Raw genomic sequence first — 15,594 nt, 5'->3', positions numbered from 1 at the left:
ATTTATTTTCCACAAAAGCGTCTGTAAAATATTAAAGGTTTGGCAAAATGTAATTTTTAAAAAAATAAAATAACGCCATTGAATTCAATACATAAAAAAAAAAAAAAAAATCAGGCTCTAAGTATAGATACATTTATGAACTCTGAGAAAATAACCTCTATTTAATGCTGTTTTGGTGCATCATGTTTAATCTGATTGGTCAGCTCGTCATATTAGGAGATTTCATAGCAACATTTAGCGCTAGTTCTGACATTTATGTCTTTTTACTTTGAACAATAGTTTGTAAATGTGACATTTCCCAAGACAACTACAAAATAATTAAAAACTATATTAAAAAAAAAAAAATCTAACAAACCAATTTTTTTTGTTTCCTGTAAAGGAGAATCCACTGATGGTCTGAAGCTCCAGGATCATCTCCACATAAAGAAGGAAGAGGAAGAACTGTGGGAAAGTCAGGAGGAAAAGCAGGAGACGGATATCACGGCTGTTACTGTGAAGAGTGAAGATGAAGAGGAGGAAGCTCAGTGTTCTCTGCTACACTGGAGACAAAGTGAGGAGAACATCAAAGGAGAACCTGCAACCTGCAGCTCAGCTAAACTCATGAAAGTAGAACCAAATGGAGACATCAGTGAAGGCCCAGAAGCAGCAAACACTTGTACACAACAAGACACTGATGGAGAGGAAACAGACTGCTCTGACACTGAAGACAGTGAGGAGGAGGAGGAGGATGATGATGATGATGATGGTGATGGTGATGGTTGGCGAGAACCTTTGTCAGAGTCTGTATCTGAAAGAAAGGTTAAGTTAAACACGTACATGTCCATTAAAAACACTGACATCAACGTTAACAAAGAGGAAAACATGGAAACACCATCAACCTGTTTGGTTGGTGAGAAAATAACTACTGACACTTACACAGGAGGGAAACCATTTGGTTGTGATGTTTGTGGAAAGAGGTTTAGCTGCCATGAGTATTTGAAAAAGCACATGATCATTCACTTAGCAGAGAAACCCTTCGGTTGTGATGTTTGTGGAAAGAGATGCAGCCGCAACGAGGATCTCAAAAGCCACATGATGGTTCACACGAGAGAGAAACCGTTTGGTTGTGATGTTTGTAGTAAACAATTTGGTAACAGAACAAGTCTAAAAAGACACATCAGTGTCCACACGGGAGTGAAACCTTTTGGTTGTGATGTTTGTGGGAAGACATTTTGCCGCAATGCAGGTCTGAAAAGTCACATGATTATCCACACAGGAGAGAAACCTTTTGGTTGTGATTCTTGTGGAAAAAAATTTAGGAATGGAGCGCATCTGAAGAGGCATATGATGGTTCACACAGGAGAGAAACCCTTTAGTTGTGATGCTTGTGGTAAGAAATTCCATCGCAACGAGGATCTGAAAACTCACACGATGGTCCACACAGGAGAGAAACCGTTTGGATGTGATGTTTGTGGTAAACGATTTACTATCAGAGTTTGTCTGAAGGTACACATGAGAGTCCATACAGGGGAGAAACCATTTGGATGTGAGGTTTGCGGTCAACGTTTTTCTCAGGCTTCACATCTGAAGGAGCATATGAGCATCCACGCTGATGGGAAACCGTACGGTTGCGATGTTTGCAGTAAAAGTTTTAGCCGCAAAACACATTTGAAGCGCCACATGGTGGTTCACACAGGAGAGAAACCATGTCGTTGTGACGTGTGTCACAAAAGTTTTCGCCAAAAGACACATCTGACGTTTCACATGAGAATCCACACAGGAGAGAAACCCTTTGGTTGTGACGTTTGTGGCCAACGATTCTCTAAAAAGGATCGTGTAAAGGCTCATATGAGAGTCCACACAGGTGAGAAACCCTTTAGATGTGACGTGTGCTGTAAAGAGTTTAGATATTCTGAAAACTTAATCAAGCATGCAAGACTCCACAAAGTGTAGAAATAGAAGAAATTAGATTTTGTGCTATTGGGTGAAATTTGCAATGGAATCATATTTATGATTCTAAGCTTTTTTTTTGCTATGGAAACAGCCTCAAAGTAGAGGAGCGTGAGCAAACACTTTAAGAAGTAACATTCTGAAGTAAAGCAGTTGATCAAAAATGATGGATTAAACTTTGTCCCCAAAGGCAGTGAAAGATGGACTGGTTTAGGAACAACAGGAGATCTGAAGATTTTACAAATTGAAATAAAAATGGCTCTAACAAGGACAGAAAATCAAATGTTTCATATAAAATGTTTTGTTAAATAAATACCGTCATTGTTCATTGTTAAAATGTGTTTATTCCTCTACTTTCCACCTTGAAACCGAACCTTAGACAAACACTCACCAACTGTATTTGTAATAGTACACAAAGGAGTGCTTATACGCCTTTACACAAATACTAAAAATAATTGGTTTACACATTTTTAATGAATGGATTGTCTGTGTTTTGGATTCTCAATGTTATTACTGGTTTATATTTGATTATTCCTGTTAATGGCACAGTGATTGGCATACATGGTGGTTACTTTTGAAAAGACTAAAAACATCTGGGTCAATGGCAGTTAGTGGGTTATGGTTTGTTAATACCATCACTGACAAAAACTTGAGCATGCACAATTAAAAAAAATGGAAAGATCCATTTCAACTTTTTAAAGTCCAAATAAACAGGAAAAAAAGCAACAATAACAAATGTATTTCAATATAAACTGTAATGATAGGGTTAATGTTTTACATCCGGTCGGCCTGTTTTACGGTAGTTTGTGCACTATTATAAGGTTGAAACCCTGCTATTTAAAAATAATTAGAAATGTATGTTTTGAGTGAATTGTAATTTATTGTAGGTTTTTTGTGTTTGCTTTTTGATTGTCAATGTTGTGTATTGTGTTTTGACTGTTTTTGTCTTAGGGTGATTTTTACTTTTTTTTTTTTTTTTTTTTTTTTTTAAGAACAATTAAAAACACCATAAAAATAGTCACATATTTACATGTGTACTATTAACACATTTAACAATGAAATAAAATAAAAAAAAAATAAAAAAGGGAGAGAAAAAAAGTGTATTTCCTGCTACACATTCCAGAACAGAAGGTGGCGGTAGTGCTACAATGTGGATGTTTACCACCGTTAAACACGAAGAAGAAATAGAACCAGAAGAAGAAGAAGAAACATTGGCTACTTTTCAGCCCGAACTGGTTTTAAAGAACCTGAAAGATCCAGCGTCGTCATAGCAGCTTAAATAAGGAGGTAAATCCACTTTATTTCAGACCATTTCATTTATGTAAGACGATAAAACGCCGTAAGTAGAGCGTTTTGAAAGCCACGATATTGTTTTATTAGCCTCGATGTGATGTTTTTACCTCGATTTCAGTTTCTGCTCTGAGCTTCTCACGTAATAAAGAAAACTAAGTAACATTAACAATTATGCAGCTTTTTGTTGGTGTTTAACGTCCGGCATTGCTAACGGCTACTAGCAACACATTTAGGTCCCGTCACCAGGTAACACGGACACCAGAATTATCGCAACATGGAGGTTCCTGTTTTCGTCTGGTGCTGCCTTAAAGCCCGATTTTTTTTAAAAATAACTTTAAAGTCATAGTGGCACTGATTTTTTTTTTTTAAGCACTTTTATATACGTGACAATGATTAATGGTTAAAATAAATAATTAAATAATCGTTGATTTATTTCATGTCGCTTCAGCTTTTTCCACTTGTAAAAATAAAAAAGGACAATTTGGTCAGTATTGTAATTCTGTGTTTGCTATGAAGGAAGATTTGTGTCTTTCTTCTTTTTTTTAACTTTCAGTCAAAAAATCTTACCATGGTTTTCTGAACACTTTTATAAACCGATGAGAGAAACAGTATCAAAGCGACAGACCTCTGCTTCCACACTCCTCCCAAGCTTTTCACTTCTGATTTTCTATTTTCAGTATTTACCTTCACTGTTGTTAGTTTCTTTTTTGACTTGTGTAGTTGTTTTAACACTTGTAAAGTGTCTTTGAGTTTTTTGAAAAGTGCTTGTAAATAAAATGTGTTATTATTATTAATATTATTATTATCATTGATGGGACGAGCAAGATTTCAGAGAGTGTAAAAAATGCTTATTACAATTTGAGTTCTCACTAACCAGGTCCATGATTATTTTTATTAAACTGTTATTTTAATTAAGCTCCTGGAATGAGCTCCAGCTTTCTCTGAAGATGGACTTTAATGTGTGAACACTTTTCTCTGTGTGTGATTCCAGTCAGTGAACGAGCTCATGGCAGCGCGTCAACAAACAACTCATACTGACGGTAATCACACTTTAACACTATAATCAACACGTTGTTTGTGATATTAACAGGAATAAATGGATTATATAGAAATGTGAAGGTTTGTCAAACTAAAAGATGAACAATGTTGGTTAGTCCAGAAGATCCAGCTTGGCTTGATTGGGCCTCGTCGTTTGTGACGTTGCTGTGTCGTCAGTGACTGATGCTGTTTTCTGTGAATCAGGTTCCAGTGTGGGAGAACTGAAACACATAAAGGACGAACAGGAGGAATTGTGGGAAAGTGGGGAAGGAGAGCGTCTTGGTGCGTGTCAGGAGTCAGGTACTTTAAAGGAGGTTTACTGGTGTTTTGGTGGAACTGGTGTCCTTGTTTCAGTTTGAGTTCATCAACCATTTGCAGAATAAAAACCACTTTAGAAGATAAAGTGCAAAGAGCTCAGAGTGAAATATCAACATCAGCCACGTAAAATACAAAGTAGAGAAATACTGTACAATACTATAAATAAATACAATACTGTAAAATACTCTACATAATAAAGTCCATAAGAAAAATAAGACAATAGAGTCAGTTATTAAGATTTAAAGACATCACAGCTTGTGGGAAAAAGCTCCTAGAATGGTGAACAGTAGAACATTGATAGAACCATATCTTTTCCCTGACAGGATGGCCTGATGCATCATTGACTATTTATAAAACCTGGTTCTCGAGTCTTGTCTTATACAGTCTGTGGCCTCCAGGACCAGCAGGTGCAGCCCATGGTTCTACTCACTGAGAGAACCACTACAAACATTTCTTAACACCATAATTGAACTGGTTCGAACTCTCTCAATAACACAGTGATACAATTTTAAAATAATCTTTTTTTTTACATAAAGAAGAAAAGGCGCTGCCTTACTTTTTTTTTTTTTACAATATTAGTAGTATTTCTGTTCCATATATTTTATTCAGTTATTATATGACTAACATTCAGGATCAGTCACCAGTTGATGGTCCTGGTTGTGTTCAGGGTTTCCTGCAGATGTTCCTGATGGTGTTTCCTGTAAACATGGACTGAAGCTCCAGGATCATCTCCACATAAAGAAGGAAGAGGAAGAACTGTGGGAAAGTCTGGAGGAAAAGCAGGAGACGGATATCACGGCTGTTACTGTGAAGAGTGAAGATGAAGAGGAGGAAGCTCAGTGTTCTCTGCTACACTGGAGACAAAGTGAGGAGAACATCAAAGGAGAACCTGCAACCTGCAGCTCAGCTAAACTCATGAAAGTAGAACCAAATGGAGACATCAGTGAAGGCCCAGAAGCAGCAAACACTTGTACACAACAAGACACTGATGGAGAGGAAACAGACTGCTCTGATACTGAAGACAGTGAGGATTGGAGGGAACCTTTGTCCCAGTCTGAAGCTCAGAGTGAACACATGAGCTGTGAGAACTTTCAAACATCTGAGAACAACACCAGAGGAACATCACACAACAGAGAGAAACGCTTTGGTTGTGACATCTGTGGAAAACGATTTACCGACATAACAAATCTAAAGATTCACACGAGAATTCACACGGGAGAGAAACCATATGAATGTGATGTTTGTGGTCAAAAATTTACTTATAAGAGAAGTTTTTGCGTCCACATGAGTTACCACACAGGAGAGAAACCTTTCAGTTGTGACGTTTGTGGTCAAAGTTTTACTTATAAGAGAAGTCTTACCGTGCACTCGAGAATCCACACAGGAGAGAAACCCTATGGTTGTGATGTTTGTGGTCAAACTTTTACGTATAAGGAAAGTTTTACCAGTCACATGAGTGGCCACACCGGGGAGAAAGCCCATAAATGTGATGTTTGTATAAAAAGATTTAATCGCCAGTCTGAACTGAAGCAACACATGAGAATTCACACAGGAGAGAAACCTTTTGGTTGTGATGTTTGTCAGAGACGGTTTCCTCAGAGGTCACATCTGAAGAAGCACGTGTTAATCCACACACGTGAGAAACCCTATGTTTGTGATGTTTGTCAAAAACGATTTTCTAACCAGACGAATCTAAATCGGCACATGAAAATCCACAGAAGGCATGGTCCATGTACGGACCCACAGGAGGCGCCATGTGGACCCGAACCCACAGACTCAACAGGTTATGAATGAAAACTTAATGTAGCGCTTCTATGTGTTTTGGTTTGTGTGAAGCCTGAATACTCAGGCTTTATTTGAATACATATTTAGCTGTATAATGTTTCACTGAAATAAATTGTCAAAATGTTTATTTATGAGTGGGACAGTGTGTATTAATGAACAGCTGAAGTTGTAAATACACCAGATATTGCTAAATGCTCATTCCCATCCGCAGTCCCATGGTGCAGATACAGGATATAAACTTACACAACTTCACAACAATATGACACAGTGATATGAAAGAGGAGGTAAACAGATCCAGAAGAGGGCGGTAGAGCAACAATAAGGATGTAAGCAGCAGATAAACACCAAAGAAGAAGAAGAAGGAAGAAAAATCAGTAGAAGAAGAACGAGGAGGAGAAGGTGAGAATCTGTTCTCCGTCTTTAAAGCTGATTATTGTCGGTCAAACCTCCTTTAGGAGAACATCTGCACCGTTGTTATCTTCCTAACACTGACCGTTCCACTCAGCCCAGCCTCAGGGTAACACGGTCACCAGTTGAACCGTAACACCAGCTCAGCACCACAGATGTCTCTGTACTGTGTAGCAGCTATAGATCTATACTAGAGATGTGCTACTGTTCATATATATCTATACTAGAGATGTGCTACTATTCATATATATCTATACTAGAGATGTGCTACTGTTCATTTATATCTATACTAGATATGTGCTACTGTTCCTATATATCTATACTACACACATTCCTGTTCATATAGATCTATGCTACATTTGTTCCTGTTCATATAGATCTATGTCACATATGTTCCTGTTCAAATAGATCTATGCTACAAATGTTCATGTATATATAGATCTATGCTACATATGTGCCTGTTCAAATAGATCTATTTTACATATGTTCCTGTTCATATAGATCTATGCTACATATGTTCCTGTTCAAATAGATCTATGTTACATATGTTCCTGTTCATATAGATCTATGCCACATATGTTCCTGTTCAAATAGATCTATGTTACATATGTTCCTGTTCATATAGATCTATGCCACATATGTTCCTGTTCAAATAGATCTATGCTACATATGTTCATGTATATATAGATCTATGCTACGTATGTTTCTGTTCATATAGATTGAGTTGTGATTACAGAATCTCTCCTTGTCAGTTTTAGTCAAACTGCCATAAGCAGGCCAGATACCATTGTACACTGATAACATTTACCAAGGTCTTTTCTCATTAACTCTATCATTGTTATGACTAGCGTTATCAGCAGCATACAAAACCCTGAGAACACAGAGCAGCTACAGATTCATTGGGACACACACACACACACACACACACACACACACACACACTGGTCTGCTTCCAAAAACCCTTTGATCAAAGAAACCCTGTGTTGGCATCTGACCAGCAACCCTAAAACTTGACTTTTTCTCGTTCTATTCAAAACCTCCACAACAGTTGGGGGCTCGTCCGGGATCTAAATACATTAGATAGTGAGGTAAGTGCAGAATTTTCCTTCTTAAAATTTCAGATGGAAATCAGTGTCTTATCTGTTAATGATTGACTAGATAAAGAACTCGTTAAAATCTAAAATTGTGGTTGTAAAATAGTGGGAAAATGTTTGAACTTGTCTAATGTGAGGCAGGGTTAAAGGCCGCTGCCGCCTTTGGTTTGTATATAACAAAGGTTTTTGTTCCTGCTCTGAGGGGGAGAAAGTGAAGATAACCTTGTAAAATGACTGTAATGGGAGTATTCCCAGTTTGGAATGGGTTTCAGTTAGTCTGAGATACTGTTGCAGGATGTTTTATCTGGATAAGTCCAAGTTATACTGTTACGACTCAGACAAGAGCACTCCCAGTTTATAATTGGATCTCAGTTAGACGACTTTTTACAGAGGAATTATTGTACGAATGTGTTTGGTCTTAATTATCTGCTGTAATACGTATTGTTTTTAGGGCGTTTCTTCGTTGTGTTGCGTTAAATTGACGACTCATACTGGAGATTTTGTAGGAACCGGTTCTGAACCGTGTAACGAAGTACTGCAGACTTCTTACACAATAATATTTTCTCCCATATTACCTGAATAGATGGATAGTCTGGTCAATGATGCTAAACTAATAAATAATAAAGATAAATACAGAAATGAATAAAGAAAAGGGTTTATTAGTCTTTGTGGTGTCTGTTGTTGTTATTGTCTTTGGTCCTGTTATTGTTCCTGTGATGGCTGTCGTTTGTTTGTTTGTTTGTTTGTTTTTGTGATACGAGAAAATAAGAAAAATGATTTTAAATAAGGCAGATGGGAAAATAATTAATTAGGAGCAATGGTGATGTTTGCATCGAAATATATTAATAGATTAATTAGAAAGAGATTAAACATGACCTTGTTAACTGTGAAAATAGCATTTACTCTGGAAAATAAAACATATAACTAATGTGGAGAAGCTACCATTAGTTAGAGTTTACTTTGGACGTGAAAAATCAATAAGATAAAGATAAAAATGAAGAAAACAATATAGGTATACAATACAAAAGACCACACTTTAGGAAAGCATTGTTGCGTAGCGGTTAGCACGTCTGCCTTGGGGTGGAAACGTCAGTCCTTTCTGTTTGGAGTTTGCATGTTCTCCCTGTGCTTGTGTGGGTTTCCTCCTCCCACAATAAAAAAAAAAAAAAACATGACTGGTTGATTGGAGAAGCTAAATATTCTGTAGTGAAAACAATAATGATTGGATTTTTGTTTCAGGGGAGGGCTAATTATATGTTAACAGTAGATTTGTTTTCTAAAACAGCATTAAATAATCTATAAAAGAGGATTAGTTTTAAATTGTTGTCAATTAATAAAAGACATCCATTGGCTTTTCAATTTATTAGAGATATTACTGAACCTATAATCTTACTGTCAGAAGTAACGCGTTACCGCCCAACACTGATCACACTGAACATTGGTAACTCATGAGAAAGAAAACATCCTTAAAATTATCAATATTCATCTGAGTAATTGTTGGGATCTGAATAACATAATTTACTTTTGGTGTTATTAATTAGAATTTAAACTGTTTAAGCTGTTTAAAACACACACACACACACACGCGTGTTCAAGGACACACGTGCAGCTGTGGGTCTGAGGTCTGGTGTTATGGAGTCGTTCTCAGAAACAAAACCAAACACTCTCATAGACGTGAGAAGTGTTTCTCTAGTAAAATCCAATAGTAGATCTATATACAGTTAAAAGTAATAATGACTTTTTAAATAAAATAATGAATGTAAAACACAACTCGATAAATGTTAAAAATGACAAGAAATATGAATTTAAATAATGAAGAAAAACAGTCTGACAAAATTTGGGAAGGTCCACTGTTAAAGTATGAGGAGATACTGTAGATTAGACAACATCTATGTTTATTACTTTGTTTAATTTTCTATGTTTGGGTTAATGTTGTGTGATTGTGATGGAATTATTTTGTTGGTCATCGGTCCAGATGCTAATAGATCAGAAGTTAAAAGTGCTACCATTGAATAATGTTGTATGTCTCTATACTTTCCTGTTCATATAGATCTATACCACATATGTTCCTGTTTATATAAATTTAAGCTACATACATTCCTGTTCATATAGATCTATGCTACGTACATTCCTGTTCATATAGATCTATGCTACTTACATTCCTGTTCATATAGATCTATGCTACGTACATTCCTGTACATATAGATCTATGCTACATACGTACCTGTACATATAGATCTATGCTGATCTATCCTGACATGTGTACAGTGATCTTTTGATTCCATGTTGACCTTTAGTTTAAATCTTCTTTTCTGTGAATAATTGCAGTTGATAAAGGAGATCATGACTCAGCAAAACCAGGAGGCAAAGCAGACTGACAGAGATATTGATATTGTCCCAAAACGTGTGGGTGAGTATCAGAGGATTTCAAAGTGACATTTAAAGCTATTTCTGACATTTCCGTCTTTTTGCCCGTTTGTTTACTTAGAGAAGAGATTCTTTATTTATCCCACAGTGGGAAAATTACTGGCCCTCCTGACCAGCTTGTTCAGTCTCTTCCTGTCCCAGTCAGTGCTGCCCGCTCTCCAGCAGACCACAGCGTAGTAGATGGTAGAGGCTCCCACAGAGTCATAGAATGTCCGAAGGAGGGGTCTGCTGACCCCAAACAACCTCAGTCTCCTCAGGAGGTGGAGGCGTCTCTGGCCCTTCCTGTACACGGCGGCAATGTGGTGAGACCAGTCCAGTTTATGGTTGAGGTGAACACCCAGGTAGTTAAAGCTGTCCACCTGCTCAATATCCGAGCCCTGGATGTTCACCGGTGTGTGGAGACCTTCTCCAGAAGTTGATCATCTTCTCCTTTGTCTTATTAGTGTATAGACTCGGATGATTGAGTTCACAGCAACTGACAAAGTCGACCCCCTCAGACACACAGCCAACAATAACTGAGTCATCTGAGAACTTCTGAAGGTGAAGGTGCAGCTGCTGGAGTTGTAGGTGAAGTCCGCCGTGTACAGGGTGAAGAGGACTGCTCGCTGTGGGACCCCCGTGCTGCACACTACCACATCAGACTTACAGTTACGCAGCCTCACGTACTGCGGTCTGTCTGTGAGGTAGTCGATGGTCCATGCAGCCAGATGTTCCAATAGTGTGTAAATGTGTGACATTTCCCAAGACAACTACAAAATAATACAAAACTATAAAAAATTAACAAACAAAACATCCCTAACACAAATAAACAAAACTTTAACACGTTAATTGCGATTAATTAATTACAAAAAAAATGCACGAAAAAGCAATCCAAACAGCGCAGAACCTTTGTCATTTCACTTTCATTGCTGTGTTTTGTGAGCGTTAACTTTAGTTTAAATAAAAACACTGGATGGAAAACTAAAGCCCAGTTGTTTGAAAATTGTGCGAGAAAGAGTTTGACGATCACCAGAGTTCTTCTCGCCTCAGCTAGCACCTCAATGCTAAACATGTAGCAGCTAGCACCTCAATGCTAAACATGTAGCAGCTAGCACCTCAATGCTAAACATGTAGTAGCTTGAACCTCACCTTGGGTCGGAGATTTTAACTTTCTCTCTCATGACCTTTAGTAAAATAAATGTATATACTGTATATGTATATATATATATATATATATATATATATGTATGTAAACATCTCACTAACTCAAAACTTACATGTCTTACAAGACAAAGTTATGAAACTGATTTCAAATACAGTACATGCATTTCAGATACTTCTATGCAGGCTGTTTTACTTTAAAATATTACTTTAATATGTTAACACTGATTATGTTTAAAGTTACATTGATTGAAATAGTTTTATTCGTACTTACATGTTCTCTTTATATTTTACTGAAAGACCAAAGGATAAGTTTTAAAAACTGGTTTATTAAACTATAGTCTTTACCATCTAAAGCGTGATGGACATCTCAGTTCATCATGTCTATCTAGTGGAGAAGAGGAGCACTGATCTCACCACTCCTCTTTATAAAGTTTACCAAGAATCCTGAAAAGCATGATTATATATTAGTTAAATTTAGGTTTGTGCTTTGTAAACAATGCAATCATAACTTTCTTTATTCACATTACACATTATGTTAGCACTCAGTGATGGAAATAATAAACACTATTTTGTTGTTTAAGCTTATTTATTGTTTTCATTGATTCCGTTGATTGATACATTTAAATTGAAAAAAGTTGCTTCTTATGCCAACATTTAATTTAGATTAATTATTTATAAAGTTTCTAATTCATGAGATAATTTTTTTATTTGAGTTCCACCTCCAGAAAATCTACACAATGACAACAAAATCAAACAAACCCTTTTTTGTTTCCTCTAAAGGAGAATCTACTGATGGTTTGAAGCTCCAGGATCATCTCCACATAAAGAAGGAAGAGGAAGAACTGTGGGAAAGTCTGGAGGAAAAGCAGGAGACGGATATCACGGCTGTTACTGTGAAGAGTGAAGATGAAGAGGAGGAAGCTCAGTGTTCTCTGCTACACTGGAGACAAAGTGAGGAGAACATCAAAGGAGAACCTGCAACCTGCAGCTCAGCTAAACTCATGAAAGTAGAACCAAATGGAGACATCAGTGAAGGCCCAGAAGCAGCAAACACTTGTACACAACAAGACACTGATGGAGAGGAAACAGACTGCTCTGACACTGAAGACAGTGAGGATTGGAGGGAACCTTTGTCCCAGTCTGAAGCTCAGAGTGAACACATGGACATGAGGTGTGAGAACTTTCAAACATCTGAGAACAACACCAGAGGAACATCACACAACACACACAAACCCTTTGGTTGTGATGTGTGTGGGAAACAATTTGCCGACACAGCACATCTGAGGAGGCACACAAGAACTCACACAGGAGAGAAACCTTTTCGTTGTGATGTTTGTGGGAAACAATTTGGCACCAAAACACAGCTGAAGTCTCACACGAGAATTCACACAGGAGAAAACCCCTATGGTTGTGACGTGTGTGGGAAATCATTTAGCGACAGATCACATCTGAAGATCCACACAAGAATTCACACAGGAGAGAAACCTTTCAATTGTGATGTCTGTGGAAAGAGGTTTGGCCGCAACGATTCTTTAAAGAAACACATGATTGTCCACTCAGGCAGTAAACCCTGTGTTTGTGACATTTGTGGGAAACGATTTAGCGACATATCAAAACTGAAAATCCACAAAAGAATTCATACAGGGCACAAACCCTGTGTTTGTGACATTTGTGGGAAACAATTTGGAGACATATCAAAACTGAAGAGACACAAAATAACTCACACAGGACAGAAACCCTGTGTTTGTGAAGTTTGTGGGAAGCAATTTTGCGACACATCAACACTGAAGGTCCACATGAGAATTCACACTGGAGAGAAACCATTTAGTTGTGATGTTTGTGGAAAGAGGTTTTGCCAAAGTGAGGATCTCAAAAGGCACATTAGTGTCCACACAGGAGAGAAACCATTTTGCTGTGATGTTTGTAGTCGACGTTTTAGCCTGAAGAAATGTCTGAAGCATCACATGATGGTTCACACTGGAGAGAAACCCTTTGGTTGTGATGTGTGTGGGAAAGAATTTCGCACCACAGCAAATCTGAAGATCCACACGAGAACTCACACGGGAGAGAAACCCTATGGCTGTGACTTGTGTGAGAAAAGATTTCGTGATGGAGCAAGCCTGTGGAGGCACACAAGAAATCACACTGGAGAGAAACTGTTTTGCTGTGATGTTTGTGGTCAAAAGTTTACTTGCAAGGCAAATCTTTCTGGGCACTCAAGAGTTCACACAGGAGAGAAACCCTTGGTTGTGACGTGTGTGGGAAACAATTTGGTGACAGATCTTGTCTGAAACGACACATCAGAATTTACACAGGAGAGAGTCCCATTGGTTGTGACTTCTGTGAGAAATACTATTATCTTAAGTAATCTGGGGAAGCACATGATAATTCACACAGGAGACAAACCCTGTAGTTGTGATGTATGTGGAAAGAGGTTTCACCAAAATGAGGATATCAAAAGCCACATTAGTGTCCACACAGGAGAGAAACCGTTTTGCTGTGATGTTTGTAGTCAATGTTTTAGCCAAAATAAATATCTGAAGCATCACATGATGGTTCACACAGGGGAGAAACCTTTTGGTTGTGAAATTTGTAATCAAAGCTTTTCCCAAAAGGCAAGTGTAAAAGACTACTCTAAACATTAAGTCCACACATGCTAGAGAGAAACCTTTTGGTTGCGATGTGTGAGGTCAAAATTTTACTTAATAGACCAGTATCACTTTACACATGAGGAGACACACGGGTAAAAAACCCTTTAGTTGAAATGTTTGTAGAAATAGATTTTGCTGCAATGCATATCTGAAGAGCCACATGCTGGTTCACACTGGAGAGAAATACCTGGGTTGTCACATTTGTGGTAAAGAAGTTGAGAGCCAAAAACACCTGAAGATTCTCATGAATAGACAAACTGGGAATATACCTTTTAGATGTGGGATTTGAGGTCAATGTTTGGATTATAAGTATCCAATAAAGAAGCATCGCAAAATCCACACAGGAGAGAAACTGTTTCAATGGAACATTTGAAGAGCCACTGATTTTGTAATTCAAAATTTGCTCAATTCCATTTCACTGGTTCAACATTTCTGTTTTCTCATCTTTCTCTAATGTCATTACAGGCTTTTTATCTTTCTGAAATCATGTCAAACATGCTTAATATAGTTAATTAAGTTAACTATTGTCATTATTTTAATTTTCTCTTGCAACACTTGCTAAAGGACACATCAAAGAAGACTGGCAGGTAACAGGCGAAACATAACATATACATCCAGGATATAATTATCAGGCTGCTTGTAGCCTTCCTGTGTCTTAATTCTGATTCTTTTTCTTTTTTTAACTATATATACGATATATATATATTACTTTTTATTCAATAATTAGTATTAGATTAGAAGTGTTCTAATAATCCAATAACCAATTTTTATGACCTTAAATTGAGCTTGAAGTTAATCATGTAATTGTTCATCTCTCACGTGTGTTTTAATTACATGATACCTACCTCACTGATTTTATTATGCACTGTTGAATTGTTGATAATAAATGTAAACCTTATTTCTGGGTTTGGTTAAAGTTATTGTTTTGTCTGGTTATTAAAGAGTAGATAGAGATCAAACTCTACCCTGGCTCATTAGAGTTTAATGGTGATTCATTTTAATTAACCATTCTTTCTTCCCAAAAAGGGGAGTGGCACTTTAGCATGAAGTTTTTACATCATAATCAACTCTGTCATTAATATTAATAAATAACTCCATCGAACCCCTACAACAATTACATTCAACTAATCAAAGTTCACTTCAATGAGTCTTTTCCAGTTGGTTATTGTTCCAGAAATCGAGGTAAAAAAGTAAACAAACCATGGTTTACAACAGACTTGTTAAAAATGTTAAGGAACAAAAATAAATTGTTCAAGAAATATGTCTCTAATCCTACTCTGCTTGATCTAAATATCTACAAAAAGTTCAGGAATAACTCTATACATAAAGATCTGCAAAAAATGAAGGATTTTCAAAGCAAAATAAACAATAATTCAAATGATATTAAAGCATCGTGAAATGTAATGAATCAACTTGTTCAAAAAGACATTTCTTACACAAATACCAGTTTATCCTCAGAGGCGGAGTCTCTAAGATCAGAAATAAAGGGTGGTAAACCAGGTGCATCT

At 37.1% G+C, this 15,594-nt stretch overlaps 2 protein-coding genes across 9 annotated transcripts; both read left to right on the top strand.

Moving 5' to 3' along the window:
• The first annotated feature begins 632 nt into the window (after window positions 1–632).
• LOC114464016 (gastrula zinc finger protein XlCGF8.2DB-like) lies at window positions 633–2,255 on the top strand. Its single transcript, XM_028448041.1, has one exon. It carries the CDS (start codon window positions 817–819, stop codon window positions 1,930–1,932), a length of 1,116 nt encoding a protein of 371 aa, XP_028303842.1. The 5' UTR covers window positions 633–816; the 3' UTR covers window positions 1,933–2,255.
• Window positions 2,256–3,085: 830 nt separating this feature from the next.
• On the top strand, window positions 3,086–14,851 carry LOC114463994 (zinc finger protein OZF-like). 8 transcript variants are annotated; one of them, XM_028448005.1, is made up of 5 exons: window positions 3,086–3,216; window positions 4,214–4,262; window positions 4,465–4,542; window positions 5,246–5,301; window positions 12,245–14,820. In XM_028448005.1, exons 2-5 carry the CDS (start codon window positions 4,229–4,231, stop codon window positions 13,724–13,726), a joined length of 1,650 nt encoding a protein of 549 aa, XP_028303806.1. In that variant the 5' UTR covers window positions 3,086–3,216; window positions 4,214–4,228; the 3' UTR covers window positions 13,727–14,820. The 8 variants fall into 8 exon arrangements, with proteins under 8 accessions (XP_028303806.1, XP_028303804.1, XP_028303812.1 ...); XM_028448003.1 differs by having other exon boundaries at window positions 4,465–4,560; XM_028448011.1 differs by lacking the exon at window positions 12,245–14,820 and having other exon boundaries at window positions 5,246–6,488.
• Window positions 14,852–15,594: the final 743 nt, after the last annotated feature.

This window comes from Gouania willdenowi, chromosome 5 (assembly GCF_900634775.1).
Source record: "Gouania willdenowi chromosome 5, fGouWil2.1, whole genome shotgun sequence".
Taxonomy (NCBI): Eukaryota; Metazoa; Chordata; class Actinopteri; order Blenniiformes; family Gobiesocidae; genus Gouania; species Gouania willdenowi.
The sequence above is the reverse complement of the archived record's forward strand: the minus strand, read 5'-3'. Positions and strand labels throughout refer to the sequence as shown.